The sequence below is a fragment of the Hemibagrus wyckioides genome, linkage group LG11 (genome assembly GCF_019097595.1).
Source record: "Hemibagrus wyckioides isolate EC202008001 linkage group LG11, SWU_Hwy_1.0, whole genome shotgun sequence".
In the NCBI taxonomy this organism is placed as follows: domain Eukaryota; kingdom Metazoa; phylum Chordata; class Actinopteri; order Siluriformes; family Bagridae; genus Hemibagrus; species Hemibagrus wyckioides.
The window spans coordinates 30406738-30420318 of record NC_080720.1 but is presented as its reverse complement, the minus strand read 5'-3'; the positions used below and the strand labels follow the sequence as shown (position 1 = coordinate 30420318).

Below are 13581 nucleotides of genomic sequence, written 5' to 3'. Positions count from 1 at the left end.
TGACAATAAAGGAAGTCGAAGCTGAAGCACAAAGTTTTCCTGTTTGTTTTGTTATAAACTAAACTGCTGGATTATTAGATACACTTAGTTTATAGGTATAAAATGATCGACTGTTCCATGAGTGTGTGTGTGTGTGTGTGATGCGTATTTTATTAGACCCAATCCAAAGGTGCAGATACCCCATAATGCTACACAGACTTCTAGCCCTTTCTGTATTATAGTTACATTATAAACCTAGAAAATAACCAGTATAATGTTTATCTCATCACACTCGTAGATTATCTTAAAATTTCTTCACGTGCTCCTCGGTCGAATCCGGTGTTTTGGAAACCTTCCGTCTGTGTAAACTGTGCAGTGCAGCTTTGTTCCAGCGCTACAGAATCCTATAGTAATGTGGGGAGGATAAAACATACTACACTGTTTTGGTTTTAAATACTTGATTCTGATTGGTCAGATTCATTCATTAAAAAAAGGGTGTGGCTGGTGATCTGTTGAAGCTTTTCATGAGGAAATGTGTAATATATTTGGAAGGAGTCTCCAGTTTTAGTGCTTTTCTAATAAGGTTTGTTTGTGTTTTTTCTGTAACAGGATACGTTACATTTTGGTCTAAAACTTTAAAAGAGCAAAAAATCAAGAGGTTGGTGAGATCATGATCCTTTATAACTGGAATAATGTGGATAAATTGCTTCAGTGATGTTCCACAATATTGGATGCAACTCAACAACAACAACAAAAAAAGATGTTCATTAATTAGTAACAAATTTGACACCAATTAGCCATAACATTATGACCACCTGCCTAATATTGTTTTGGTCATCCTTTTGCTGCCAAAACAGCCCTGACCTGTCGAGGCATGGACTCTACTAGATCCCTGAAGGTGTGCTGTGGTATCTGGCACCAAGATGTTAGCAGCAGATCCTTTAATGGAGAAGTTCACCTCCAGAACAAAAATCTACAGATAATTTCTTCACCCCCTGGTCATCCAAGATGTTCATGTCTTTCTTTCTTCATTTGTAAAGAAATGATGTTTTTGGTGGAAAACATTTAAGGATTTTTCTCCATATAGTGGCCTTCAATGGTGCCCGCGAGTTTGACCTTCCAAAATGCAGTTTAAATGCAGCTTCAAGGAGTAGTGTTTACGTTAGGTTAATATCTATGCATTGAAAATATAGTCAGTGAATGTTTTTTGGGGATTAATTGCAGCTCAGCCTCTTTCCTGTACAGGCCTATACAGTGTTTCTATATTAATATTAAAAGCCATTTTGAATTGGATTCATTATTGGGGTTTGTAAATTAACTGCTTAATGTTCTACATGATGTCATGAGGTCATGTGACCAACTGACCATGTGTCAGGTCACATGACCTCATGACATCACAAAAAAAAGCGCCGAATTCCGAATTCTGTTCTGAGCATCACCTGACGATGTACATAGCAACCATCCTCAGACCACCTTTAGCTATCGACAGAGAAACAGTGCCCCTTGTGTAGCAGAGATTTACAGCGTTTTACAGCGACTTTACATCATTTAGGAGCATTTTACAGCGTTTAGCAGCAATTTAACACCGTTTAGCAGCATTTTATCAACGTTTAACAGTATTTTACAGCGTTTAGCAGTTATTTTACACCGTTTAGCAGCAATTTAACAGAGTTTTAACTCTATTATACAATGGCTGCACTGTTTGTTAAAGATCTTCACCCTGAAGTATCTGAGGTGATACTTTCGAGTAGATTCAGACCTGCAGGACATGTCCAGTCTGTCCACATTTGCAGGGACAGGAAGACCGGCTCTCCTCTCGGATATGCGTACGTCAACTTTCGCTATCGAGATGACGGTAAAACAAACCTTTTCTTTTTTTCTACACTGTTTCTTACCTGTTTTTGCAGCAGATTTAAGGCTACATGTGTAACTTCTGTAGTATTTTCTAGTTTTACTATATGGATATGGTCATGTTTTAAATGGTACTAAAAAGATATGAAAAGATATTTTGATGAGTTATATATAGACTATAATAGACTTTAATTAAAAATGAATGGCTTATTTCTGTTCCCTCAGCTGAGAGAGCCATCAACATGTTCAATTTTGAACTGCTCCTGGGGAGACCCATGCGCGTCATGTGGTCTCACTGGGAACCCACCGCCAAGCCCATCAAGGGAGGAAACATTTTCATTAAGAACCTTGATTGGTCCATTGACTGCACCTCCCTCTTCGACACTTTCTCTGTGTTTGGGAGGATCGTGTCGTGCAAGGTTCGAGCTTTGAGCTGTTATATATGAATATATATATGAATAGCTGAATATCTGTGTTGTGTGATTAGTGTGTTGTTGTGTGTTGACACACTGTGTTTCTCCTGAAGGTTGTGGAATCAAAACGTTACGGGTACGTTCAGTACGAGTCAGCGGAGGCGGCGGCGCTGGCCATCGAACGGCTGAACGGGAAACTCCTGAACGACCGCCAAGTGTAAGTCACGTGTCAATTAGTGTCTTTTTACCAGCCAGGGTTCAAATGTCAGGATTTTTTTACATTCCGTTTAAACTAATTGCATGTAAGATTTATTGAACTCTTTATATTGTCGAAACAGAGTTATGTTCGGTCTTATGAGGGTGTTTCAGTCAACATTAGATGGTAATTTTGCTGCTGAGAACTAAACAGCAGGGTTTAGACTCTAAGTGCAGCTTCTCTGTTGTGTTACAGCACCATCGAGTACTTCAGGTCTTGGGAGGAGCGCAAGGTGGAGGAGCACAGGGCCGAGAAGCCCAAGCTGGAGGCACGTAAGGCCAAGGAGACCAAGGTGGAGGCACGCAGGGCCGAGGAGCCCAAGGTGGAGGCGTGCAGGGCCGAGGAGCCCAAGGTGGAGGTGCGCAAGGCCGAGGAGGCCAAGGTGGAGGTGCGCAAGGCCGAGGAGGCCAAGGTGGAGGCACGCAGGTTTGAGGAGCCCAAGGTAGAGGGGCACACGGCTGAGGAGCCCAAGGTGGAGGTGCGCAGGGCCGAGGAGCCCAAGGTGGAGGTGCGCAGGGCCGAGGAGCCCAAGGTGGAGGCACTTAAGGCTGAGGAGCCCAAGATGGAGGCATGCCCCAGTTCCCAACACCAGGGCAATATGAAATTTATCAAGAAGGTTGACCTCACCAGCCATAGAAAGTTCCTGCAGAGAGTCCCACCAACACCGCACAACGTACCACCAAACCTGCGCCAACCAGTGCTGCCTCGCTGGTTCAACAGGAGCACCCCGGCTGAGACACCTTGCACAAAGGACACTCTCCAAACTGCCGAGGCATCTACCTCAGAGGACGTTGTCAACACTGCTGCCTCACAGAATGTCCATCCCGCCGAGTCCCCTGCCCCAGTAGATAACGTGGAAGCTGTTGAAACAGCTGGCCCAGAGGACTCTGAGGAAGCTGTGAAGACAGCTTCCTCAGAGGGAACTGTGGAGGCTGTGGAGACAGCTTCCTCAGTGGAAACTATGGAAGCAGTGGAGACACCGGTCTCAGAGGGACACGTGAAAGCAGTGGAGACAACGGCCTCAGATGACAGGGTAGAAGCTACTGAGACAGCTGCCCCAGAGGAAACTCTGGAAGCCGTGGAGACAGCTGTCTCAGAAATCAGAGTTCTGGCTCCACTTCAGGTCCGAAACACAACAAAAAGCACACACACAAAAATACCAATATTCTGCATGCTTAATATTACATGCTAAAGATAGTGTATGATAGATTATGGTACTAATCTAATTGTGTGATTATTATATTGTGTAGTAATAATAATAATAATAATAATATCCTGTGTTCCCAGGATGTACCTAAATTTCCACCACCCCAGAAGAGGCTGACGATCTACATGCTAGAGTCAGCAGATTTAGATGACCAGATCACAATGGCCTGTGAGTTTCACACACACACACACACACACACACACACATATCCGGCTCGTATACACTCCTGCTCTCCAGCTTAGCATTTTATTCCACTTTTATCATCACATGTCGACTGAAAACATCTACAAACTCCTGCTTTCAACTGCATTTGTTTTAAGTACTTGATATCAGTGCATAGAAAGTCTGAGTCTGAGCCCCACCACCCATGCTACCTGATCAAATGCCTCCGTTTCTGCTCTCTCTTGCTCTCTCACACACCTCACACACTTTCTCTCTCTATTTGCAGATGATCACTTGCTTCCACTGGTAGCAGAAATCCACCTGATTGATGCAAAACAAATCACTTGGATGCTTGTTCAAGGAGAAAACAATTTCGAGATTATGAACATGATTGGTGATCCCGAGCACTTGCAAGCCAAGGTAAGCGTGCACACACACACACCACACACGCAGTCAAGAAATATACATTCAAGCAACATAGCAAGTGTTTCATATCAGATTCATAAATATCTTTGAGATGATGTATTAACTTTGGTCATTTGGAAACAAAGCCCCACCCACTACTCCCTCAGTCCTCATGTGTGTGTGTCTGTACGTTTGTAGGTGGATAAAATAGACGCCTTACTGCGGGCAAGAGAAGCAGGTGTCAAGCCGGTGAGGATCTTTACTTAAAATTTCTGATATTGATTCATATCTAAATGGATCATTACATCACATCACAGTGTACACAGGAAATAAAATTAATTTCTGACTCCTGCATTTCTCTTTCAGGAAATCCTGAAGAGGACTTTTACAGATGGAAAGAAGAAGAGAAAGAAGAAGAAGAAGAATAAGCGGAAATATTAATAAACCCCATCATTCTTCTTCTTCTTTTTATTATTATTATTGTTATTTTTTTATTCTATTTTTATTCTTATTCTTCTTATTCTTATTTTTAATATTAAACCTTTATTCTAATTCACTACATTATTCACTAACATTATTTAAATAATAATCACTTACACTGACATTATTGTAAATAATAATCACTTACACTGACATTATTGTAAATAATATTTGACCTGATTGTCATTTGTATTTTTATTAAATTTTCAAAATCAACTTTGTGTTGTATGTTTATTTATTTCCAAGAACATTTAAATCTACTACTTTAATAATTTAATAAATCTTATAATCTAATAAAAATAAGATAAAAATATACTAGTGAGTATAGATGGATAGACAGATAGACAGACAGATACCAGTGAGGATGGATAGACAGATACTACTGAGGATGGATAGATGGACGTTTGGACTTTATTGATCCCATAAGGGAATTTTTGTGTTACAGCAGGGGGTTTCTTCATCAGCATTACTGCAGTCCTCCAATCAAAAATATACACAAAGCCGAAATAAAATTAATTAAGATCAATTTATCACTAAAAGAAATATACACTGACATTTAACTATTAATAAATATTTCAGAAATATACTAGAATACTATGTCAAAATACCATACTACACTATTCCATACTACACCCACTTCTTCTTCTTCTTCTTTCTGCTTTTCCCTTCAGGGGTCACCACAGTGAATCATCTCTCTCCACCTATCCCTATCTTCTGCATCCTCAACACTGAGTACTGACGATTTCGCATGGTTAAATTTGGCAATGTTTTACGCTGGATGCCCTTCCTGACGCAACCCTCTCTATTTATCCGGGCTTGGGACCGGCACAGAAGTCACTGGACTGTGACCCCCATGGCTAGATTCCATACTACACCCACTATTATACTGTATTAAAGTATACTATACTTCACTGCTACACTACAATACAATATAACAGTAAACTCTACTTAAATAATACTGATGAAAACTTGTTAATCGATGCATTTTAATCTATCATTGCTTAACGCTTTTGTCTCAGCAACATTTACTTCCACCAAAACCAAAGGGTTCATAGCAGATCTTGTTTATAAATAAAATATTTGAATAAAATAAAATAAAATAGATACTGCACTATATTACTATATAATATTCTACGCTATACTTTACCACACTATACTATATAACACCACAATACACTTCTATACCACATAGCACCATACCATATCCTACATTACATTTGACTATACTATACTACCATGGTATACTGCACTACACACTACACTACATAATACGTAACCACACCACACTATACTATACTACACTACACTACACTACACTATACTATACTACACTACAATATACTATATTATACTACACTATATTATACTATACAAATAACCTGCACCTTTTGATCGGAGTAGGCGTGGCGGATCATAAATAACTAAAAGTTCGATCAGGTACTGTGGTGTGAGAACATTTAGTGTTTTACAGGTCAGTAATAGTATTTTATAAACTGCAGGTTTTACATGTACACGGAATTTGGCTTGGTGTACTGGTGCACTACAATAAAAATATGAACATATAAATATCAAGAAAAATCTAGGAATTTTAAGCAAGAGGAAATATTAACTGTGTAATAGTGCAGTATAATATTGTATAAAAAGTGAACCAGTGCAAACATTATATTACCAAAACTACATTCAGTGCAGATGGAAATATTATCTGTACATTAATTGTACATTAGTGGACCAGTGTAAAACTTTGAGGCAGTTTGAGGTAGGAAGGTAAGATAAGGTGCGGATGCAGTATGGCTGTCTGGGTCGTGTGTGTTAACAGTGTACTCTCACACAGTCTACTTAAAATAGGGACTCTGTACGTCTTCTGTAAATTGTACACTGCTATTGCAGAGACTGAACATGTCTCTGCATCATGTGTGAAGTGACTGTCTGTGTGTGTGTGTTGGTGCTAATGTACCAAATCAATATTCTATTACTCTCATAAACTTTTCCCATATTTTAGAATACATTTGCGAATGTAATATCTGACATTTCATTAGAGATATTTTGTCCGATCTAGAATGCGAGTGCCAATGTTATTTACATGTCTATTTGATAGAAATTTTCTTTTTAGATATTATCGCTGTATGTTAATAACACAGAGTTTGATTAAAATGTCTTTTGTAAATTTTGTTTATTTTTGTTTATTTCATTTATTCCTATCTTGTTGGAGCTGCTGATGCTTAAAATTTGTACTCTGATGTAACAGGTCATGTCGTTTTTTTTTACATGTACATCAGCTTATCTGCTTCCACTCACTATTAAATAGTTTATTGCATTTTGTTGCTATGAACCTGTACTTTAAAATGACAATAAAGTTATCTATCTGTCGTTATTCATTTATAATTATTTTTTAAAAAATACAGAAAAAAAATACATATCGTTAATTATTTACTGCTTTCTCTGGGAGATGAATATCAGTATAAGTTTATAAGTTTATATAAACCTTTGGCCTCAATTGTGGAAACAGTAATATATTAGACTGAGCATATTAATAGAAACATTGCAGCTAGTTCTGCTTTTATAGGAAATGAACCACAATCTGACCAATTAACAGTACAGCAGTAGCTCCATTTAAAACAAAGACATAAATACAGTGATAAGAGGAGGTGTGTCTAGTGCTTTGATGGACAATATATAGTACATAGTATTTCATAAGGTTTATGATAACATCTTATTTCAAAAGGTTTTCTAATCCAGTTTACAGGTTTTAACAGGTGAGCAAACACTGTGTGAACTTTACACTGAAACAACATGGTGTGATAAAACGTCATCATTTAACCAGTAGACACTCTCTAGGACCATGCGGAGTCTTTATTGTACTTCCTTGGTAGGTTGTGAGAGGCTTCTCTAAACGGAAGCCATGAACTGTATAAATATGTACATGAAAATAAACATGACTTGACAACAGATCATAAAAATGTAAGTAATAACTTCTTCTTTTAATTATCTGACTTGATAGGTTTATTAAAAATAAGAAAGGTTTTACAGTTTCATATATTAAGTTTTTACTTTCACTTTATGTGTGTGACGCAGTAGCAAATTCGTTGTTAGTCAGTACTAGATGTTGATAGTTTTGATGTGTTTACTATTAATCATGTTACCTGTAGGCAGGTACCTACATATGACGTAATAACATTTCTTTGTATATTATTATGAACACCAGCGTTTGTTTGGATTTCTACTAGTTTAAGCAAACTGCAAATAAATAGCAACAAGAAATCCGTTTTTTATTGTTGCTCTGTGTAATATTATATTCTGTCTATAATACTGCTCTCTACACTTGTGTATAAGGTTGCAGTATACATTAGTATGCATAAGTGTTAACAACTTTCTGAGTTCCGGTCACTAGGGCCAATTTTTCCTAAGACCACCAGAGGGCACAGGTCAACTGTGTTCACAAATCATGTGACTTTAGACTGTGATGTTAACTGCCCCCCCCCTTAACCCCCAAACCCCCAATCTCACATATGCTTCAATATTATGGACTATTGTTATCCCTGTTAAGTCTAATTCAGCTCCAGGTTATTACACTACAATAAGTGGAACAGATCAACAGGGTGAACAGTTTAATTTGTATACACTGAAAACCTTTGTAATTGTACAAGTTATATTTGGTTTAACTTTTTGTGTTTTGCTTCTATGAACAGAAATCAATCTTCCAATCAATTCTTCTCAAATAACAACGTTTTGTTTTGACTGAAATATGAAAGTGAACGTTACATGGCAGGTGAAATAAATTTGGTCCCTAATACAGCCATGGCAAGTGGATCCTCCAATCCAAAGGCTCCAGGTTAGATATCATTCATAATATTTAGTGTGTTTTACGCATAATTATACTCGCGAATTAAGGGAAAACGTTTATTGTCCACCTTCTTTTTTCAGAATGCAGGATTGTACTGCTGGGAAAAGCTGGAGCTGGAAAGAGCAGAGTAGCCAGATTCATCCTGGGAGACACAATGCTGAATGAAGAGAGTGAAGAGTGTCTTTTACATGAAGGTGAACAGGAAGGAAGGAGGCTCTGCATAGTGAACACACCAGGATGGGACAGAATTTCTATAGAGTGCACCACAGAGAAAATTAAAAATGAAATCATCCGAAGTGTGACACTTTGTCCTCCAGGTCCCCATGCTCTGGTTCTGGTGATTCCCATAAACGCTGATGATGAACTATCCGTAATTGAACTTAAATCAGCAAGTCGACACATGGAGCTGCTCTCTCAGAGAGTCTGGAGTCACACTGTGGTGCTTTTCTTGTGTGAAGGAGATGTGGAGGAATTCAGAATCAAAGAACACACTCAGAAAGCAGAAAAACTCCTGGAAAAGTGCAATAGGAGACACTACGTTATGCGTCTGAGTGAATCTGAAACCCAAATCCAAGGGCTGCTTAAAAAGATAGATAGCGTGGAGGAAGAAAATCCTGGTGATTTCTTTCTGCCACAGGTTTACTATGAAGTGATGCAGAGTAAAAAATCACAAGCTATCAGAGAGCTGGAGAAAAGGTATGAGGACAAAATAGAAATACTAAAACAAGGATACCAGAACAGACTTAATATGTATAAAACCCACACTGAGGAAGAACCTTTGCTTCAGCGGAGACGTGGAAGTATGGACGGAATTCGCCCATCTTGTAAGTATTATTCTGGCAATGCAAGACAATTAAATTATAGCAGATTACATCTATGCACAGACACTATAAACTGATCAGACATAACATTATAACCACTGAGAGGTGACATGAATAAGACTGATTATCTCCTCATCATGGCATCTGTTAGTGGGAGGGATACATTAGGCAGCAAACATTTTGTCCTCAAAGTTGATGTGTTGGAAGCAGGAAAAATGGACTAGCATAAGGATTTGAGCGAGTGTGACAAGGACCAAACTGTGATGGCTAGACGTCTGGATCAGAGCATCTCCAAAACTGCAGCTCTTGTGGAGTGTTCCCCTGCAGTGGTCAGTATCTATCAAAAGTGGTCCGAGTGAAGGCTGGCCCGTGTGATCTGGTCCAAAAGACGAGCTACTGTTGCTCAAATTGCTGAAGAAGTTAATGCTGGTTCTGATAGAAAGATGTCGGAATACACAGTGAATCGCAGTTTGTTGCCTATGGGGCTGCAACGCTGCAGACCAGTCAGGGTGCCCATGCTGACCCCTGGTCACCGCTGAAAGCACAAATAATGGGCATGTGAGCATCAGAACTGGATCACAGAGCAATAAAAGAAGGTGGCCTGGTCTGAGAAATCATGTTTTCTTTTACATCACATGGATGGCCGGATGGCAGTGTTCTGCTGGGAAACCTTGGGTCCTGCCATCCATGTGGATGTTACTTTGACACGTACTGTACCACCTACCTAAGCATTGTTGCAGACCATGTACACCCTTTCATGGAAACAGTATTCCCTGATGTCTGTGGCCTCTTTCAGCAGGATAATGCACCGTGCCACAAAGCAAAAATGGTTCAGGAATGGTTTGATGAGCACAACAACAGGTTTGAGGTGTTGACTTGGCCTCCAAATTCCCCAGATCTCAACCCAAAATCCAGTCCAGCATCTGTGGGATGTAGTGGAGTCTATGCCTTGAAAGGTCAGGGCTGTTTTGGCAACAAAAGGGGTACCAACACAATATTAGGCAGGTGGTCATAATGTTATGCCAGATCAGTGTATAATCCTGGTCTAGTTTAACTGATTTTCTTGTCTGTCTAAATGTCTACATTTTTTTTTTTTACAGTGACTGAAGATGAAAACCAGGAAATGGATGTTAGTGCCATTAGGAAGAAATATCAGGATGAGCTTCTGGCACTTGGAAAGTATTACTTCAAACCTGTAGGTCTGCTAGTGCTGGCTGTGATCGGTGCTCTTATTGGATCAGTGGTTGGATCGCATTATGGAGTGGTTGGCTCTGGAATGGGGATCGTCATTGGAATCATAGTAACAATTCCACTGGCTCTATGCCTGATTACAGCTGCAAGCCTGGCACGACAGAGTTCAACTCTTTTGGAAGACAGGAAAAATGAACACACTAATTAGACCCTTGAACTTTGAGACAATTTTGTACCTCATCTTTCCTTGTCCATTTTGGAGGGATGTTTTGTTCTCGGTAATGTCACTTTTTCAGAATGGTCAGTATGTTATGGACAGTGGTATTACGGTATATCTAATGTTTTGGAAGTTCCTTTATACCTTTCTGCTGATCTCTACCTTTTGAAACTGAGATGCTGTACATGCTCTGTAAACTCTTTGCAGACCAGGCTTCAACAGTTGTATGAAACCAAGAAGATGTCGAGAAAATCCAACAGATACATCGTTAATGATCTTATGATGATGTAAAATATCTATGATATTTGCTTTTGAATAGACAGGACAGTTGTTACAGTTATGGCTGAGAAGGTCATGCTAATGAGTTTAAATCTCATGCAACAATGGCAGGTGTAAATAATGTGCATATATTTTATGTTTTTTATATAACAAGCATTTCTTCAATGCAGCTGTAGCTGATCTATCAGTTGTACTAAAATCAGTGTGTTGATGAATCTGATGAAAATTTCTTTGCACTCAAATCTATGTTCATTACAGGATTTTTCAGAAGGTTTAAAGAAGTTTTCAACCTCCATAAAGTTGGAAGGAATAAAGTTTGAATGTCTTTACAATATACAGTAGATAGTAAATAAAGAAATACCGCTATTTATTCCTGTCTTTATTTATTTATTTATTTTTTAAAGATTGCTTTCATTTATTTTATGCGATTCATGGGATTCATTTAATGTGTATTAGACAACTGCAGTAATCAATACAGTATGTGTTATAAGATGTATAGGTTGTAGTGAGTCACACGGTGTTTGTAGAGAAATGCACCAGCGCCATCTACAGGACAGAACTGGAAGCAGAACAAACTGAAAGTACTTTAAAATCCCCAGCAGATAAACAGGCATTTAAATGATACTGAAAATAGAAATAGCAGAGTTGAGGATGAAAATTTACCATATCAAAATTCACACACATTTTGTATTTGTATTAGTGGAGCTTCCACCATACAAATCTGTGAATACTCTGTTACTACAGAAACAATAATATATTACAACAAGTGCATGCATATAAATCTATGCCTTGTACAGCCTGAACTACTCCGTATTGAATAATCCAGCTTGTCTGATCAACTACAAGCTGCTGAATCACAGTCTGAGCCGGTCAAACTAGTAGATCGTCCTTGCAAGTTTATATGAGTTTCTGACTTAATACTACACTGTATACAAGATATTTTCAAGATAATAACAGCAAGGCCATTTAAATATCTCAGACATTTATTGGTCAGTTTGTTGAGTAATAAAGGAGCTGGAAAATAACATAGCAGTTCTGTTTCTGAAAAAAATTCAACTTGTTTCTTCAACTTCACAGTGTTGAAGCCTCTAGCTCATTCAAATCTTTCAATATGCATAGTGAAACATTTGACTGACCTATAGGCCAGGGCTCTCACCCTCAAGCAAGCAAAAATTAAACCAGGGTAAAGTGGTATTTCTTTTTTTGTTGTTGAGTAAGATTTTAACACATGATCTATAGTTTCACTTCAGTGTAGTAATTTCCCTGTACTTTTTCCACCCCTGACAACATCTCATTCATTCTTCATGAACTTCCCAGTTGGAGACTGATGCGTATGCGCGCCGTCACTCGGAGCAGGTAGTGAAACCGGCTTTGAAGTTCAAGCTGTTTAACTCACGCAATTAGTTTAAATGATTCAGAGAACACGGGATTGGGAATGGGAACTTTTCTGTCAGTGTGAACTGGATCAATACGCGCCGGTGTTTATCAGTGAAATAGCGCTTCTTTCTCTGTGGGTAAGAATGCGGAACCCCATCAGGAGGTACCCGTGGTTGACCAATGTGACTCTGTACTCGGGTCTGTACGCTGGTGGAGACTTTATGCAGCAGTATTTATCGAACAAAAATGATGGAAAGATTGACTGGAGGCGCACGAGAAACGTGGCGATCGTCGCTTTCTGCTTCAACGGCAACTTCAACTTCTTCTGGATGCGCTTCTTGGAGCGCAGACTTCCAGGGAGCTCCGTGAGCACGGTGTTGAGGAAACTCGCCATGGACCAGACCATATCCTTACCTCTGGCCATAAGCGCCTTTTACACAGGTTCGAGAAAATTCACTACTACTACTATTACTTCTACTGGTACTAATACTACTACTTCTACAAGTACTATTACTGCTAGTACTTATGTCTACTTGTAGAAATACTATTATTACTACTTCTTCTACTAGTACTACTTCTACTATTCAATTTTTCAATTCAGTTTAATTGATTTGTTTAGCGATTTTAACCATGGACATGTCTTACATAAGAATTTAAATTATAAGTTTAAAAGTAAGCTTATTTCTAACATTTATCTTTAATGACCAAGCCTGAGGCAAGTGTGGCAAGACAAATAAAATGTACTACTACTACTACTACTACTACTACTGCTACTACTGCTGCTAGTACTACTTCTAATGGTACTACTACTACTACTACTACTACTACTGCTACTACTGCTGCTAGTACTACTTCTAATGGTACTACTACTACTACTACTGCTACTATAAGTGCTATTATTACTACTACTTCTAATACTACTACTACTACTACTACTTCTACTACTACTATCTTCTTCTTCTTCTTCTTCTTCTTTTGGCTTTTCCCTTCAGGGGTCACCACAGTGAATCATCTCTCTCCACCTATCCCTATCTTCTGCACCCTCAACACTTGCACCCACTAGCTTCATACCCTCATTTATTCCATCCATATACCTCCTCTT

General features: G+C 38.8%; 3 protein-coding genes across 4 annotated transcripts in view; all 3 read left to right on the top strand.

Moving 5' to 3' along the window:
- Positions 1-1237: 1237 nt before the first annotated feature.
- LOC131361755 (polyadenylate-binding protein 1A-like) lies at positions 1238-4540 on the top strand. Its single transcript, XM_058403284.1, has 7 exons — positions 1238-1834; positions 2056-2249; positions 2357-2460; positions 2695-3622; positions 3787-3874; positions 4155-4288; positions 4472-4540. Exons 1-7 carry the CDS (start codon positions 1669-1671, stop codon positions 4538-4540), a joined length of 1683 nt encoding a protein of 560 aa, XP_058259267.1. The 5' UTR covers positions 1238-1668.
- Positions 4541-7577: 3037 nt separating this feature from the next.
- Positions 7578-11472, top strand: LOC131362230 (GTPase IMAP family member 4-like). Its single transcript, XM_058404113.1, has 4 exons — positions 7578-7711; positions 8440-8582; positions 8675-9418; positions 10516-11472. The coding sequence occupies exons 2-4, from the start codon at positions 8513-8515 to the stop codon at positions 10812-10814; spliced, it is 1113 nt and encodes a 370-aa protein (XP_058260096.1). The 5' UTR covers positions 7578-7711; positions 8440-8512; the 3' UTR covers positions 10815-11472.
- A 923-nt stretch (positions 11473-12395) lies between these two features.
- The window catches only part of bmerb1 (bMERB domain containing 1), a 33140-nt gene continuing 31954 nt past the window's right edge, over positions 12396-13581 (top strand). The window contains exon 1 of one of the 2 annotated variants that reach the window (XM_058402490.1): positions 12396-12920. In XM_058402490.1, the coding sequence (XP_058258473.1) occupies positions 12512-12920 (409 nt within the window). In that variant the 5' untranslated portion in view covers positions 12396-12511. The remainder of the gene's footprint in view (positions 12921-13581) is intronic. The other variant, XM_058402492.1, reaches the window with a different exon arrangement.